This window comes from Lemur catta, chromosome 3 (assembly GCF_020740605.2).
Source record: "Lemur catta isolate mLemCat1 chromosome 3, mLemCat1.pri, whole genome shotgun sequence".
Taxonomy (NCBI): Eukaryota; Metazoa; Chordata; class Mammalia; order Primates; family Lemuridae; genus Lemur; species Lemur catta.
The window spans coordinates 20760433-20779437 of NC_059130.1; the positions used below are offsets into that span (position 1 = coordinate 20760433).

Genomic DNA, 19005 nt, shown 5'->3' on the forward strand with positions numbered 1-19005 from the left:
TTAGCATGATGTGATCCCATTTGTCCAATTTTGCTTTGGTTGTCTATGCTTTGGGGGTATTACTCAAGAAATCATTGCCCAGACCAATGTCCTGACATGATTCCCCGGTGTTTTCTTTTAGTATTTTCATAGTTTCAGGACTTAGATTTAAGTCTTTCATCCATTTTGATTTGAGTTTTGTGTATTTGAGTTTTGAGTGAGAGTTAAGGGGCTAGTTTCAGTCTTCTGCATATAGATATCTAGTTTTCCCAGGACCATTTATTAACGAGACTATCCTTTCCCCACTGTATGTTCTTGGCACATTTGTCAAAGATAAATTCTCTATAGATGTGTGGATTTGTTTCTGGGTTTTCTATTCTGGTCTATATATCTTTTTATATCAATACCATGCTGTTTTGGTTACCACAGCTCTGTTGTATAATTTGAAGGTGGGTAATGTGATTCTTCCAGTTTTGTTTTTTTTGCTTAGGATGGCCTTGGCTATTCTGGGTCTTTTGTGGTTCTATATAAATTTTAGGATATTACATTCATACTTAAAGGATATTTTCAGTCTATATAAAATTCTGGTTTGATGGATTCTTTAAAGATATTGTTCCTCCCCCATTTAGTATTCACAGGTGATATTTTGTATTTCTACCCTATCAGTTGTAATTTTTCATTTTTCATTTCTGGTTGAGCTTATATGGGCCCTTTCTCTTCTGTTGCTGGTTAATCTAGCAAGAGATCTATTAATTTTGTTTATCTTTTCAAAGAACCAACTTTTTGTTTCATTGTTCCTTTGTCTTGTTTATTTGTTTTCCATTTCTTTTAGTTATTTATGCTCTGACCCTAATTATTTCTTTTCTTCTGCTGGCTTTGGGTTTGGTTTGCTCTTCCTTTTCTAGTTCCTTGAGAAATGTCATTAGATTATTAATTTGTGGTCTTTCTTTCTTTTTGATGTAGGCATTTAAGGCTATGAATTTTCCCATTAGAACTGCTTTTGCTGAATGCCACAGATTTTGGTAGCTTGTGTCCCCTTTCTTGTTCAGTTAGAGGAATCTTTTGATTTCTGTCCTTATTATTGACCCAATAATCGTTCAGCAGCAGGTTGTTTAATTTCCATGACTTTGTGTAGAATTGAGTGTTTCTCTTAGAGTTGATTTCTATTTTTAGTCCACTGTGGTGTCAGAAGATACATGGTATGATTTCTATTTTTTTTAATTTGTTGAGGCATGTTTTCTGGCCTAAGATATGATCAGTCTTGCAGAATGTTTCATGTCCTGTTGAAAAGAATGTGTATTTAATACTTTTTAGGTAAAATGTTCTATACATGTCTGTTAGGCCCATTTGTTCTAGAGTCCCATTTAAGTCCAGTATTTGTTTATTTTCTGCTTGGGTGATCTGTCCAGTTCTGCCAGTGAGTTGTTGAAGGCCCCAGCAATTACAATGCTGCTGTTTGTCTCTTTGCTTAGATCTAGTAGGGTTTGCTTTATGAATCTGGGTGCTCTTGTCTTAGGTGCATAAATATTTAGGATTGTTATGCCTTCTTGTTGAATTGCCATCTTTACCATTATATAATGGCCATTTTGTCTTTCTTTACTATTGTTGATTTAAAGTCAATTTTTTTCTGATATGAGAATTGCTATACCTGCTTTCTTGGTTTCCATTTGCATGAAAGATTTTTTTTCCGTCTCTCACCTTGAGTCTGTATGATTCCTTGTGGATTGGTTGTGTTTCCTAGAGACAGCTGATACTGGGGTTGTATTTTTTCATCCATTAAGCCAGCCCATGTCTCTTGCGTGGGACATTCAGACCATTCACGTTGATTGATAGATTCTGTTCATCTTTTTGGGTAGCACCTTACTGCTTTGTTTTAGTTCTTGTGCTGTTGTTTTATATTAGCTCTGAACCTTAGCTTTTGGGTGGTTTTACACTGGAGGATGACCATTGTGTTGCTCCACGTATAATGTGGTTCTGAGTATTTCCTGTAGGGCAGGTCTGGTCTTACAAATTCCTTCAGTGTTTGCTTGTCTGGAAAAGTCTTTATTTCTCTTTCATATATGAAACTTAGTTTTGCAGGATACAGAATTGTAGGCTGACAGTTGTTCTGTTTAAGAAGCCTGAAGATGGGGCCTCAAACCCTTCTGGCTTGTAAGGTCTCCGTTGAGAAGTCTGCTGTTAGCCTGATGGGTTTTTCCTTTGTAAGTTACTTGATGTTTTAGCCTTACAGCTCGCAGGAGTTTCTCCTTCATGTTGACTCTGGCCAGTCTGATGACTATGTGTCTTAGTTAATGCCTCTTTGCAATGAATCTTTCAGGTATTTGTTGAGCTTCTTATACCTGGATGTCTAAATCTCTAGCAAGACCAAGGAAGTTTTCCTTAATTATTCTCCCAAATAGGTTTTCCAGGCCTTGTGCATTTTCTTCTTCACCCTCAGGGATGCCTATGATTGTTATATTTGGCCATTTTACATAATCCCATATTTATTATAGGCTTTGTTCATTCCTCTTAATTCTCTGTTCTTTTTTTCTCATTCAGTTAATTCAAAAGAGTTGTCTTCAAATTCTGAGATTCTTTCTTCTGCCTTATATAGTCTATTCTTAAAACTTTCCACTGTGTTTTTTATTTCCTTAAATGAATTTTTTCATTTCCAGAAGTTCTATTTGTTTTTTTTTTTTAATATGTCGATCTCTTTAGTGAATTTTTTATTCATGTCCTGAATTGTTTTTCTGGTTTCTTTGAGTTGGTTTTCCATTTTCTCTTAGATTTCATTGGCCTTCCTTACAGTCCATATTTGGAATTCACTTCAATATTTTCATTTTGGTTGATATCCATTACTAGAAAGCTGGTGTTCCCTTTGGGAGTGTCCTTTTGCTCTGATTTTTCATACTTCCGGAGTTCTTTTGCTGATTTCTTCTCATCTGGGGCAAACTGTCATTTCTTATTTTTACATTTGCTTTTGTTTTGATGGGGCTTTTTTTTTCTTGCCCCCTTACTCATAAGGGATTGTCTATAGCATATGTTGGGTAAGAACTGGGCTTTGCTTGTGGGTGCTTTGATGAGGGTCTAGGTTCTGGATGGCTGCCTTGGTTATAGATATCATAGTGTGGTGATTTTCTCAGCTGCTAGTTGTAGGCTGTAGCAGTGGTGAGCTATGTGTATGCACACATCCTCTGTCTGTCTTTGATGAGGGAAGGAGGGAGGTCTTTGAGATCCTTTCTCTTTCCCCAACCCTGTGGTCTTCTTAACAGTGTGAATTCTAATTGGCATGCCCACCTAATCTTGGGGACAGTAGGTGGTGCTTGTGGGTAAAAATCCACCATACCCTGTATGATTGATTCAGTAAATGCTGTAACGGGCTGTGCAAATTGGCCTCCTTGTCAATAGGTGGTGCTTGCCAAAAGGAACAAGCTGCATTGTTATTTTTGGGACATGTGTCCAGCTCTAGCTGCTCAGGAGAAACACTGGAATGCCCCAGGTGTTGGGTGGGGCCCTGGAACTTCTATGTGAGTCCTTAATCTTCACCACAGCAGAGGTAGGTGGGAGAGTGAGGCTATATTGGGCTAGGTTGGGTGAGCTCCCCGATGATGGCGCTACAGGGTGGGAGCTTCCCTGTCCAGGATCCCGTCCTGGACTGAGAGAGCAGCTTTCCTATTGGGAGAGGGGTGCACCACAAATACGTTGTGGCTAGGACCCACACTGCACTCTTTTCAGTTCTGCCCACAAGGGCTCCCTCACCTCCTGAGATTAGCTGAGAAAGTTTTCCTCTGTGGCCCCAAGCAACATGATTGAGTCCTGGGGGTACAGGATCGGGCCTGCATGGTTGCCCCCAGGTCCCCAAAGATCACTCCGTCTCCATGTCAGGGATGTTACCAAAAGCTCAGCACTAGTCTCCGAGGCTGCATTAGAAGGATGAGGACAAGTGTTTTGAGAAGGAAAGGGTTTGTTAACTTGCAGGCAAATGAGGAGGCTGGCAGACTCTTATCTCCAAGTACCAGCTTCCTGCTTCTGAGCAAGAAGCACAGAGCTTTTTAAAGGTTTTGATTAATCTTATAGTCCTGTCTTTGTCTAAGACAATTTTGTGACCTTCACCTGGATTCATCCTATCTTCTGTGGTACAAAGAACAAAGGACACTCCCAATCCCTTCCCTACTGCTGGCCTGAGGTAGGGATGCAGGTCCTAGTTCCCTAAAAGGAGTGGGGGAAGTTTTAGAAAAACATAAAACATTTTTGCCATTTTTTCGGGCCATTTCTTCCATATAGGGAGAAGCTGCTAGTCCTGAGCTGCCTGTGGCGTGCATGAGCAGGTTTGATGTCCGTCCGCTTCAGGGTGTGTCCTGCTCCGATGAAGCAGCCAGGCAACCAGCACCAGCGAGGGCCAGTGAACAGGGAGCTCACAGTCGGAGCACCCCTTAGTTCTCTGCAGGTCTTTAAGAGGAAAGGTTTGAGCCCCACTCTCTGTGGAAGCCCTAACAGAGGGAAAGCAGCAGCTCCTGAGAACCCCAGCTCAAGCTTCTCTCTTGGCAACCACGGGACGCGGAGGGGAAGGAGAGGAAAAGAATCTGAATGGAGGAAAGCTAGCACTCTGCTCATCTCAGTCCCTCTGTCTGGAAAGCAGTCCACCCAGAATGTCCAGGCTCTGGGGTCACAGAGATTCTCCAGGACCCACCACCCCTCCTGTGGCTTCCACAATCTGGGCTAGAGTTGGAAAATGTTTGTGTGGGAACGAGCACAATGAAAACTGAGGGCTGAAGCCCTGTGGGGAAGACAAAGGTTCACGGTGGGTGGAGAAGCAATATGGTGCCTGCTGTCTCAGTTCATGTCTGCAGTGACTGGAAGTGACCTCAAGGGGGCAGGCAGCCTGGTGCTTTTTCCTCAAGAAGCTCCTGATTCACTGGTGGCAGTAGCTTTTGGGCTGATGAGGGTAGAAAGGCTCTCCAGCAGCTTGGGAGCCTGCTGACTGCCAGAGATGTGAGGGAGGGAGAAACAAACCACACCACCTACCCTTTTTGCTGAACTCTAGGCCTCTCAGGGGTTGATCTCTGCTGATAACTTGCTCTTTCTTGTCCTGCTCTGCAACTTCTTCCTGTGAAATATTTTATAGATTCTGAAACTTCTCCTTTGAAATTACACCAAATCTGTCATGGTTTATTTGTTTGTTTGTTTGTTTTTTCTTTTTCATCTAAAACTTTTCCTTCTTAGACGATCTGGCAGCAGATGTCTCTTGTCAGCCATCTTGAAAATTCAGTAATCTTCTCTCACTTTAAATCAAAAACTAAATATGATTAAGCTTAGTGAGGAAGGCATGTTGAACACTGAGATAGGCCAAAAGTTAGGCCTCTTGTGCCAAACATTTAGCCAAGTTGTGAATGCAAAGGAGATATTCTTGAAGGAAATTAAAAGTGCTACTCCAGTGAACACACGAATGATAAGAAAGCAAAACAGCTTTTTTGCAGATATGGAGAAAATTTGAGCAGTCTGGATAGAAGATCTACCCAGCCACAACATTCCCTTAAGCCAAAGCATAATCCAGAGGCCCTGACTCTATTCAGTTCTATGAAGGCTTAGTGAGCTGAGGAAGCTGCAGAAGAAAAGGTTGAAGCTAGCAGAGGTCGGTCAGTTCATGAGATTTAAGGAAAGACGCTGTCCCCATAAGATAAAAGTGCAATGTGGAGCAGCAAGTGCTGATGTAGAAGCTATAGCAAGTGATCCAGATGGTCTAGCTAAGATAATTGACCAACAGATTTTCAAGGTAGATGAAGCAGGCTTCTATTGGGAGATGTCATCTAGGATTTTAATAGCTAGAGAGAAGAAGTCAATGTGTGGCTTCAAAGGACAGGCTGACTCACTGGTTAGGGGCCAGTGCCACTGATGACATTAAGTTGAAGCTAATGCTCATTTACCATCTGAAAATCTTAGGTCCCTTAAGAATTATGCAGAATGTACTCCACCTGTGCTCCGTAAATGGAAGGACAAAGCCCAGGTGATGGTACATTTGTTTACAGCATGGTTTACTGGATGTTTTAAGCCCACTGTTGAGACCTACTGCTCAGAGAAAAAGGTTTCTTTCAAAATATTACTGCTCATTGACAATATACTGATCACCCAAGAGCTCTTATGGAGATGTACAAAGAAATAAATGTTGTTTTCATGCCTGCTGACACAATGTCCATTCTGTAGCCTATGAATCAAAGAGTCATTTCAACCTCAAGTCTTATTATTTAAAAAATACATTTTGTAAGGCTGTAGCTGCCGTAGATAGTGCCGCATCCATCCTCTGATGGTTCTAGGCAAAGTAAATTGAAAGCTTTTTGGGAAGGATTCACCATTCTGGATGCCATTAAGAACATTTGTGATTTGGGGCAGGTGGCCACAGCACCAACATTAATAGGAATTTTGAGGAAGTGGATTCCAGCCATCATGGATGGGGTCAAGGGGTTCAAGACTTCAGTGGAGGAAGTAATTACAGATTGTGGTGGAATAGAAGGAGAACTGTAATTAGAAGTGGAGCCCGAAGATGTGACTGAATTGCTGCAATCTCATGATCAGATTTGAACAGATGACGAGTTGCTTCTATGGACGAGCAAAGAACGTGGTTTATTGAGATGTAATCCACTCCTGGGGAAGAGGATGTGAATATTGTTGAAATTCTCTGAGAAGTAATTCAACTATTACATAAACTTAGTTGATAAAGTAGTGGCAGGATTTGAGAGGATGGGCTCCAATTTTGAAAGAAGTGCTACTGTAGGCAATATGTTATCAAACAGCGTCACATGCTACAGAGACATCTTTCATGAGAGGAAGAATCATTTGATGTGACAGACTTCACTGTTGTCTCATTTTAAGAAATTGCCACAGCCATCTCAACCTTCAGCACCCGCCACCCTGATGAGTCAGTGCCCATCATCCTCATGGCAAGACCCTCCACGAGCCAAAGGGTTACTGTTTACTGAAGGCTGAGATGATTAGCATTTTTTAGCAATAAAGTATTTTTTAAATTAAGGTGTGTAACATTTTTTAAGACATAATGCTGTTGCACACTTTGTAGGCTACAGTATAATGTAAGCATTTATATGTATTCGTAAATTAGAAAATTTGTGTGACTTGCCTTATTGCGATATATGCTTTATTTCGGTGGTCTGAAACTGAACCTGCAGTATTTCCGAGTATGTTTATCTTTGAAGAAGTAATGTCTAAAAATTTTCCAAATTCATTGGACAACTGTAAATCCACAGATCCCAACATCTGATGAAACCCAGCAGGATAAACAAGGAAACATTATGTCCTAAAAGCAATGAAAAGAAAAAAAATCTTAAGCACAGTTAAAGAAAAAAAATTAACACCTGGGAACAAAGATAAAAATACTACTTTCTTATATGAAGCAATGCAAGCTAGAAAACGAGGGAATATATCTTGAAATTGCTGAAAGAAAAAAGTCAATCTAGAATTCTATAGCCACTGAAAATATTCTTCCAAAATTTCCGTGAAATTAAGATATTTTTTGGTAATTAAAAGCTTATAGAATTTATTGCCAGTAGGCCTCTATTAATAGAAATGTTATTGGAAATTTCTAATGACACTAGATGGAAAGGCAGATCTACACAAACAACTGAAGTGTAGCGGAAGGGTCAACATTTGAATAAATATAAAAGGTATATTTTTCTGTTTTGATGTTTTTTAAAGTAAAAATAGTAAGTTTTATCATACATTCTATAATATATGTAGAAGAAAAATGTATGATCACAGTAGCACAAAGGATGGTATGGGAAAGTGTATTGTTATAATGTTCTTATATTCCATATGAAGTTGTATCATATTTGAAGGTCTAATGTGGTAAATTAGTGGTGTATGTTGTAATCCGTAGAGCAGTCACACACACACACAAAACCAATAGAGAAACTGGAATACTAAAGAATACTTGATTCAAATTAAGGCAAGAATAGAAAACTAAGCAACTGATAGAAAAATAGAAAATAAAAAGTCAAGATAGTGGACTTGCGTTAGTGGGATGTAAAATGAATACGTCCACTTTGGAAAATAACTTGACTGTCTTTATAAACTTAAAATAGAATTTGTATGTGACCCAGAAATTATATGCCCAAGAGAAATTGAAATATATGTCTGTACACAGGTTGGTCAGAACAACCTTATCCATAATAGTCCAAAACTGTAAATAACCCAAATGTTTATCAACAGGTACCTAGCCAAATAGTTTATTCCTACAATAGAACACCACTTAGCAATAAAAAGACTCAAACTACTGAGACACACAGCAATATGGATGAATCTCAAAAACATGTTGAGTGAAAGAGCCAAACACAATAGAGTATATACTGTATGATGATGTTTATATGAAATGCTAGAACATGCAAGACTAATCGATAGTGAGAGAAAGCAGATTAACAGTTGCTTGAGATTGGCTGGAGGAAGGTTGTGGGTTGATTGCACAAGGGCATAAGGGCGTTTTTTGGATGCATTGACCTGGTTTGTATACGTATGTTTTTATTTGTCATTTCACATTGAACTGTGCACCTGAATGAATCCATTTTTATATTATAAGTTGTACCTCAGAGTTGTTTATTTAAAAAGAGAAATAAACCAGATAATAGGCTTGTCTGAGGGACTATGTATTAATATCAAAAAACAAAAGCAAGAACAAAAAATAACATTAACCTATACAGGGTGATCTTAAGTTTGAAAATATATTTAGAAAATATGTTTCGAAAAATACAGAATTAGAAATAAAAATGACACTGGAGAGTCACAACGGGAAAGGGTGAGAGGAGGTGGTGAGGGATGAAAAATTACCTATGGGGTAAATGTACACTATTTGGGTGATGGGTACTCTAAAAGCCCAGACTTTACCACTATACAATACGTACATGTAGTGGAATTCAACTTGTACCCCCTAAAGCTATTGAAATAAAAAATGACCAAAAAAAAAATAGAAATGACCAATGAACATTTAAAATGATCTTAAATCTTGTTACAATAATTAAAATTTTTCTTATATAGGCATAAATTTTTCCAGAAGAATAAATAAGAATCTGATAACAGATTGGCTTTGAGGCTGGGAGGAAAAAGTACAGGAAGAGCTCAGAGGGAGACTTTTTACTTTTTGCTTTTTTTGTACCTTTTGAATTTTAAATTCTATGAATGTATTATATATCCCCCCAAATTAAATGAAAATGTAACAAAAATCAGACTCTACACAAAAAGAAAGATGTTGCATTCATCTTTCAAACAGGGAAATTTTTTAACTTTTCAAAAAGTTTTAGCATCTGTTGCAGGTAGGAAGGTGGGAAGAAGGCCATTCTAACATTGCAGCTGTACTTGTAGACTATTATTGTCCATCAAAAACCCTTTAAAACCTGTTTCTTTTGACCCAACAGTGTCACCTCTGGCAGTTTGCCCTAAGGAAATCAGAGGCATGGGCTAAGGAGCATATATGAATGATGTTTATCATAGTATATTTTATAAAAACAAAAACATAAATACATGGTGAACATTCAAGTGGAAGGCAATATGGTAAGCAAATTTGGTAGTCCATAAGATAAAATAATATGGTGGCACATAAATGATATCATAGAGAACATATTTATAGTATACTAAAAAAACTTTATAAACCAGGTCATGGCATCATATAAGAAGGGTGACCATATAGTATATTAGTCTTAAGTGTACAATTCAACAATGAATAGGGGAGCTAAAATAATCATTAAATAAAAGTATTCAATTTTTAAATTACTTATGTAATGACTGAAAAATTGGTTTTATTTTATTGGATGTAAAATAGTTCTTTTATAAACCTATTTCCCAAAATGAAATCATTTCCAAAAACAATAGACATGCATCCTTGTACATTTATCTAAACATAGAAATTATCAACACCTTCAGTTGATTTTTGTATGCTTTTAGTTGAGAAGGTATTCTCTCTGCAGTTGCTCAGAACAAATTCTGGGTAAATGCAGGATATTCTCAATTCTAAATTTTTGCGTATTAATATGTGTAAATATTTCAGACCAGATATTTTCACAAATGCCCCTCTTTTGCTTTCATTCAGAATACCTTCCACAAATATTAGATATTTTTACATGGAAAAATGCGACTTCTATTTTTATTTTATTTAAAAAACTTCTTCCAATTTAGATGATGCAAAATCATGGGGCTTCTCAATTTCATTCCACTGAAGTGTACAATATAAGTAAAACTAATTATAAATGGGAGCTCCATCAAAAGATTATTCCTACAAGTCAAGATATTCCAGCTCAAAAACACGTGGGGCCACGCTCAGCATGTGCAGTGTGGAGGTTGCCACTTGGCCACTGGTGCAGTTGTGTCTCACCAGCTCCTAAGGATCTTAGGTGCCTCTGGTGCATCCTTTGTCACTTTGTTACCTACTGATACTGAAGTATTCAAAAGGAGGACTCTGACACCCCAGAGCTGGGAAATGGGGAGTGTAAGGGCCGGGTGTCCCAGGCAGAAGGTACTGGTTTGAACTGGCTGTGGCCTCAGGACCTGGGCCTCTTTTGGTCAGTCCCATAGTTTGCAGACCTGAGGCACCCTACTGGTTCAGCTCAGCCCTTGGGCCCCTCAGTGGGGTCTGGGACTGTAGTTGGGACCCTGGGTATCCCTTCCCCATCTCTGCATTAGGCAATCTTGGCCCAGCCCCAGAACCCTCTCTGGGCTGCTCTTTACTGCACATCACCCAGATTGTGTGGTGACAACAGGAGGAGGGGCATCAGGGGACAATCCCAGCTAGATCTGTGCGGTTTGTGCCTTTGAGAATTAATTTGGGTCAGAATGTTAAGGTGAATTCAGGGAGGGTTTCCTCACTTGTGAGAACTGAAGCCTGTGGAGGGTGCATTTCTTTGTTGCTAGGGGAGAGGAGAATGCACAGAACTCCCAGAGGTCCTCCCTGTAGCTGTACAGATACCCCTGAACTTCATCATCAGGTACTGACCCCCTCTAAGGGATCACAGCTCTCAAGTTTAGGGATGTATTTGACCTTCTCTTTGTGAGTTTTCCTTTTGAACTGTGGGAAAGCATGCATTTTATCTGAACTGATTAAAAAGAACATTTGTTTCTTCCCTTTGGATTCCCTGATCAAATATTGCCACCTTTAATTCTGCTTTCTGTTAGCACTTGGTAATTTCATTCCCTTATGTGAATGTATAATTTTTAGTTTTTTTGGAGAAAATGTAAGCTGCCTGTGAGATGTCAATAAAGCAAGAAAATCTTGAAACAAATGGAACTTTTTGTTCTTTTTAGGAAGAAAACCTCAAAATGTGAGATTGAGGTATTTAACTTCTCATGTACATTTTTATCATATCACTATTTGTACAAAAAGTCCCTAGAAAATTTGGAAATTTTAAGGGCTATCTTATTTATTAGGCAATTGAATTCCTATTTTGAATGATATGAAGAAAGCTACTAAAAGCATATGTATATCCTTGAAAATCCTAATTCACATAAGGGATTGTTCTCCAACCCCCAGTGTATTGTCATGTTACTTCCTGAAAGTATCCCCAGTGTTAGATATAGTGAAAGGACAAACGATGTTGCTCCTAGTGATTTTAATTGGAAAGAAATTTGAAAGTGTTTATATTTTATGATTTGTAATTTTGTAACTCAGTGTTTAAAAGATTAAGCCCTAGAATGGTTTTCTGTGTAGAAAAGTTAAATTTTAAAAAAATTAATTAAAATAAAGATTATTGAAAGTAAAATGTGGCTTATACGAATTTTCTATTTAAAATAAATAATACATGTAAAAAAGATCTTCCAACTTAAACTTACACACATTATTTGAGTGTTTTCATTTACTTAGTCCATTCCTTGATTTTGTTGAGATGAATTTCTTCATCAACCTATTTTCAAGCTTTATTTCTAATAATTGCAGTTCACAAAAAGCTTTATTTCATGCTTTGAATACATTGATTAAATATTTTCAAGCAACTGAACAAAGTACAAACCAAAATATAGATGACTCATTATCAAAACAATAAGTAGAACATTTAGGTTGATTTATTATCAAAAGTTTATCAAACATTTCTTTCCTGTTGCTGGTGGTCAGCTAAGATAGAAATTTTTTTTTTTGCTTTTGGTATTCATTGCACATTTTTTGTTATTCAAGTTCACTGAGGATATATAAAATATATGTAAACTTTAATATCTATACTTTTTATTTTGATCAGTGGAAAAATCATAACATTTATATGAAATCATGATCTGGTTAGTTTTGGGAAGCTCATCATCTTTTTATCGTTGGAACATTTCTGTCCTCAGCAATGTTCTATATTGTTCTTAGGGATTTACTTATTTTTCTGAGTTAGAATATATGTAGGTATCAAATTTAATATTTCAGATTCTTCCTTTAAGGCTGTACGCAAAATAAATAGTGAAAAACTCTGTTTAGTATTTTGAAAAGTGTTTGAATATACTATGAATGAAACTTTGTGACTTTTGGCCAGAAAGTTTTTACAGAGAATAATAAGCTGTTAGACTTCCTAGGCTTTGTGTTTATACCTAACTACAGTATAATCCATTTGCTGTGCTGAAACCTAGATAATCTTTCTAAATGCTATGCTTTATTCCTTAAATATTATGTTGTAATCCTTAGAAGTCCTCCATGACTTTCCATCACACTTAAAATATAAAGATTCTAACATTTTACTGTGGTTTATGGATTCTTAAATAGTCTGGATTATACGTAGGTCTCTAACCTCATCCTGGTTATTCATTTCCCCTTACGTTCTGAGCTCTAGCCACACTAGCCCACTTCCTTTCCCTCAGGGCCATTGCATTTGCTGTTTTCTCTACTGGGAATTCTCTTCTTCCAAATCTTTTTGTCACTGGCTCCTTCTTATCATTTAGGTCTCTTTTTAAATTGTGTCATTTCAGAAACACTTTCTCTGAACATAATATGTAAAGAGCTTTTCTTCTAACTCATTTTCTATCCCTTGTACTTAATATTCTATTTCCCTATTTAATTTTCTTCATAGCAACTATCACTATTTAAAATGGTTTTATTTATTATGGGAGAAGGAATGTCGTATGTCAGGTTCATCACTGCCACTGTCAGCATAGTAGGCATTATTATTTGTGAAGTGAATGACTGTATTATATAGCTACTATATCCATATTCCTTCTCTTATTCTCACTTCTAGCTATAAAAAAATCGGTTAGTGATATTTGCCTTCCATATTTTCAGACAGTGTAAAAGTAAGCACTAAACAATGAGGGAACTTTTCAAGCAAGGTAGTGATGTGTTCTAATATTTATTTTAATATTTTCTAAACACAAATAAAATACAGCATATTAAATTGGCAGTATATGAGTGAGTATAAGATGAGAAAAAGGTTTATGTTTTTACTTCCTCCTAAAATAAGAAAAGACACTAGTGAATGGTTTAGAGTTCTAGTAGAAATAATCCTTGAACTCTGCTGCTTGAATAATCCAGTTCCAACCATGATATACCTTTTTATCAGACAAAATATATAAAGCCAAATGGTTTGAAGGCATTGGAGAGCAACTCACTCAGGTAGGTAGGACTTGAGCTATTATCCTAAGAGAAGGTCATCTCTATGTGAACACTGGCTTTTTCCCTGAGGTCATGTTCCAAATTGTGGAGCAGGGGAATAAAGACCAAGCCTAAAGTGACAAGCATTTAGGGTAGGGGAGACAGATAGTGGTCAGGTCTTGGAGCTGTTAAAATGACTGAGACTTAGACACAAAATCTCGGACAGGAAGGAATTACAAAGAAAAAGCCCCAAAATTTATATGCAAATTTCCCTCTAGTCGTTGATGATTCTGTAACTGCACATGCATGGGGCAAGACTCAGACCGAGCAGAAAATTGCAGAAGGAGCCGAAAGGGCTAAGGAGAAAATTCAACAGCCACATGGTATAGAGGAGACAGAGGTTAGTGTTTAAGGCTGCCAAGATAGGGGACCTTTGGTAAACAACTCCCGGCTTTCAGCTGAAATCCCACAGGGTCACTTCTACAAGTAGGGGTAAAAACTGAAATTGACTGTTCTTAACAATGCCTAAATCCAAGGTGATCTGCTGGTACTTAACTGTATTTCAGAAAACAAAACTTCACCTTTTTAGAAGATAACATCAGGCAAAGCCTCTGCAGTTTTTTATTTGTATAGTCTGGCTTTAAATAAAAAATTACAGTGCAGCCTAAAAATAAAGGAGAATATCCTAGAGATTGTGTCTGCACAAATGAAATATGCACAAGATTATTCACTGTAAAAGTTTCCATAACAAAATATTGGAAATATCCCAAGGGATTATCAATAGGGGATTGATTAAATAAATTGTGCCTATTTATATATAATGCAGTAGTTTTCACACAGGTGCCGTCAGACTTTCCTGACCATTCTAGGACAGTTTCCATCTTTGGTCCTAGCATAATAAACGCAGGTTGTACCTTCAAGGTTTGAGACATCTCAGAATGCTCTCCCATATTTTCATATGCCTCTGGAGTATAATATTCCAATTGAGAATCATTAATATCATGGAATTCTCTGCACTTACAATAAAAACAAAGTGAGAAAACTGTGAACTGATATGGAAGAATCACTAAGGTGTATTTTTAAGAGTAAAATGCAAAGTACAGAGCAGTAAGTATAGAGTTTGCTATGTTTTGTTTAAAAAAGGAAAATAATATATATTTGTATTGCTTATGTATGCATAAAAATTCTGTAGTAATATGTGAGAAACTAATGAAAGTAATTATCTGGGGCCTAGTGGGGTGACGGGAGATGAGAATGGGTGAAATACATTTACTGTATACTTTTTTAATATTGTTTTGATTTTTAAAACATGGAAATATTACTCAAATTTTTAACTAATAAAATTTTAGATGTAAATAAGTTGTGATTAGATTTAATAATTTCTAAGAGGTTTATTTAAAATTTACATATTCATTAAAAACTGTTTTGGTCTTTTCCCAATCCTGTCTCATTTTACCTTCCCTTTCATTCAGTGGAGTAGGCCGAAACTGGGGCTGGGCATCTGCAGGTAGCAGCATTCTGGCTGAATTCGGTACACTGCATATGGAGTTTGTCCACCTCAGCTACTTGACAGGGGACCTGGTTTACTACAAAAAGGTTAGTTTTCTTGCCTTCTTTTCTTTGTTTGTTATAAAAGAGTCCTTTAAGATTTGGCCAAAGGCTTGATTAATGCTTAAAATGTTTGCCTTTCTAGATGTATGTTTATCAGGGCTCTGGCCTTTATTTTTTTCTTTTTAAATTATCTAAAGAAATGTCTTTGCTATTTAGAACATATTTAAAATAGACACTGTTATTTGAGAAATTGTAACCACTATTAGGTTTTTAAAGAATTGTGTTGCAGTTTCTAGTCAGTGGGGTGAAGGCAAGAAAAACAAAATAAACAAAGGTTTAACAATTGAACTGGAAGGCTGGGTGCAGTGGCTCACGCCTGTAATTCTAGCACTTTGGTATGCGGAGGTAGAAGGATCACTTGAGGCCAGGAGTTCAAGACCAGTCTGAGCAGAAGTGAGATCCGTCTCTACAAAAAATAGAAAAATTAGCTGGGCATGGTGGCATGCACCTTTAGTTCCAGCTACTCGGGAGACTAGGCAGGAGGATTGCTTGAGCCCAGGAATTCAAGGTTGCAATGAGCTATGATGAGGCCGCTGCACTCCAGCATGGGCGATAGAGTGAGATCCTGTATGCAAAAAAAAAAAAGATTGGAAAGGAAGAAAGAAAATAGTAATTATAGATTACATGATTATCTACCTAATATATTAAAACAGTATACATTTAAATTACTAGAAATGAGTTTAATATGTTTTTTGAGTCAATGTTTAATGTAGGTATTAAAAGTTGGTACCATTTCTCTACACCAGCTACAAAAGGCAAGAAATTACCATTTTACAAAAGGATACCTTATGTGTTAGGGAAAAAAATATAAATTTCCTATAAATAAATCTAATGAAAGATAAAGTTCGAAACTTTTCAGCCACAGAAAAAGAATGAAATCTTATTATTTGCAGCAACATAAATGGAACTGGAGACATATGTCAAGTGAAAATAAACCAGGCACAGAAAGACAAATATCACGTGTTCTTACTCAAATGCGGGAGCTAAAAAAAACTGAGCTCATGGAGGTAGTGAACAGAATGGTGGTTACCAGGGGCAGTGGGGTTGGGTAGGAGTAAGATCTAGCGTTTGAGAGCATAGTAGGGTGACTATAGTTAACAATAATTTATTGTATATTTCAGAATAGGTAGAAGAGAAGGTTTGGAATGTTTCCAACAGAAAGAAATGATAAATGTGTGAGGTGATGGATATTTCAGTTACCCAGAGTTGATCATTATACATTGTATGTTTATACAAAATATCACGTGTGCTGCATAAATATGTACAGCTATTATGTGTCCATGAAAATTAAAAATAAACATTAAAAAAACTTTATTAAGTGTTATTGAAGGAGACCTAAATAAATGGAGAGATGTATTATATTCATAGATAGGTAAAAAAATATCATAAAAATTTCAGTCATCCCCAATTGATCTGTAGCATCAATTCAATGCCAATCAAATCTCCAGTGGCCTTTTTTTCTTTAAATGAAACTTGACTTCATAGAAGAGAAACATTCAAGACATGACTGAAGAAAAATATACTGGGTAGATTTGCATTACCCAATTAATCAACATTGACAGTGTAATATTTGTACAAACAGACTGGTGAACAGGATATAGCCCTTAAACAGACCCATATGTTTGTGGAAACTTGTTAGGACAAATGTAGCATTGTGGATTGTAACTGTTAATTCCAAGGAGCATTAAAGGCTTACATTTAAAAGATAAAGCTTTGGTACTTTTAGAATAAAAAAATATATATGCCTTTGGGGCTAAAGAAGGATTTTTTAAAATAGGAAATAAAAAACATTAACTAGTAAATATGCATATATATTATAACCTAGCAATTCCATTATTTGTTATGTACATTTAAACCATATTATATACATAGAAGCATTGTTTGTGTTAGCAATTTATGTTATATTCATCAATTAAAAGAGAATGATACAACTTTTATAAAGGTCAAAACAGAGCTAAATAATATATTGTTTAGGGACTTAAAAGGGGTTTTAATAAAGTTGTCGAAGTCCAACTTTATAGAGAGATACCAACCTCTAAATTAAAAGTTTTATTTGAAAATCACATAATTGCAATTTAGGGCATACACACAAACCTGGATGGTCTTCAGTGTGTCTGAAAATCAAAGAGAAGGTTGGGAGATTTATTAGAAAGAGAAATGTTATGTATTGTTTTGAAAGAAAACTCATTGGCACTAGTAAAGCTTTTGGGAGCTGTCAGGCTCTGATTGGTGAGTGACAGTGGTAGATAAAACTGGCCTTAGTGTCATAGCAGATCATTTCGACAGTTACTAGGTAAGATTGGTCTTAGGGTTACAGCAGCTGGGCTTGTGGAAAATTTAGTTTTGGGAGCTGGTGCTGTGCACCCTGAGTGTTTTTTCCTCCTGGCCCTTGTCTGGTTTAAATGAGTATGATAATAATGACCCGGTTCATATGATCAACTTTCACAAAGTCAAAATAATGAAGAATGTGAAATTCAGGACTATAAATACATGTGGGATGTAGGAAGTTATGTGAATGGGTAGTGGTAAACCATCAGTTTGAGATATGAGTAGAATCTAGCTATCTATTCCCTTCTGTGTATGAAATATTTCATCAGCTGAGAAAAATTTTCAGATAAAGACAGCAAAATGGAGCCAGATCATGGAATTTTCCCTCTCCTGCCTAAATGAATAATAACAACAAAAATAGTGAAGATCAGGAAAAATTCATCAATAGCAATAAAAGATAGAAAGGTGTAACTTCATGTCATAAACATGTAGCAGCCAGAAGAAAAAAAAAAAAAAGAAGCAAAAGATTTCTGGAAGGGTACTTAAGTCTGCTTCTCACCCTGTACTGAATCCTTACTGGGAAAAGAAAATGAGTGAACAAATTCCTGGTATTTGCTATCAATCCTGCGAAGGAGCCCAGTGCTTAGATTATCAATTGTAAAATTGTCTACCTCTCCAGCAGAGTTCTCACCTTTTGTCCTCCTTGAATACATAGCCTTCGCTAGTACTCCATGTCTCAAATTGTATCCAGGAGGGGAGGAACACGCACGCACACGTGTGCACACACACACACACATACACATACACATTCATGCACACATACACACACAGTAGGAAGGAACTCAAGGAGAATTCAACTAAGTTCAGGTCAGAGCTGACCCTGTTAAATATAAGCAAGATGAAAAGAGAAAGCCTGGCAATTGTACAAACACACACCAGAAAACAAAAGCAGTGTGATACATAGCGTGTAAAAAACTGGTAAAGAACTCAGTTTCAAATTTTAAAAACAGTCAATGAAAAAAGTCACCATGAGTAATTCATGCTATAATAGAAATTGAATTCAGGCTGGGCACAGTGGCTTCCTATAATTCAAGCACTTTGGGAGGCTGAGGCAGGAGGATCACTTGAGGCCAGTAGTTCGAGACCAGCCTCAGCAAGAGCAAGACCCTGTCCCTACAAAACATAGAAAAATTTGCCGGGCATGGTGGCATGTGCCTATAGTCTCAGATGCTTGGGAGGCTGAGGCAGGAGGATCGCTTGAGCCCAGAAGTTTGAGGCTGCAGTGAGCTATGGTGAGGCTACTGCATCTAACTCAGGAAACAGAGCAAGACCCTGTCTCAAAAAAAAAGAAATTGAATTCAGTAAAATCAGAACTCAAAAACAAAACAGTAAAATGACTGAAAAGGATTGTAGAGCTAAAGAAACAAATTGAGACCTAACATGGTACATTTCTACAGGTAATAAAATGAAAAATAACAAAGAACTGACTGTACATAGTTGAAAACTGGATTACTGACATGGAATAAAAGCAGGGGATACACAGTAAAAACAAAAGCATAAAGAGATTTAAAAGATAATCTAACATTGCTATTTTTGAAGTAGAAGACCTAACACATAGGAATTACCTA

At 36.9% G+C, this 19005-nt stretch overlaps 1 protein-coding gene across 1 annotated transcript in view; it reads left to right on the top strand.

The window, feature by feature from the left end:
- MAN1A2 (mannosidase alpha class 1A member 2) overlaps window positions 1–19005 on the top strand; it is a 172951-nt gene that overhangs the window by 91403 nt on the left and 62543 nt on the right. Inside the window, exon 7 of the mRNA XM_045546919.1 lies at window positions 14971–15094. Within this exon, the coding sequence (XP_045402875.1) occupies window positions 14971–15094 (124 nt within the window). The remainder of the gene's footprint in view (window positions 1–14970; window positions 15095–19005) is intronic.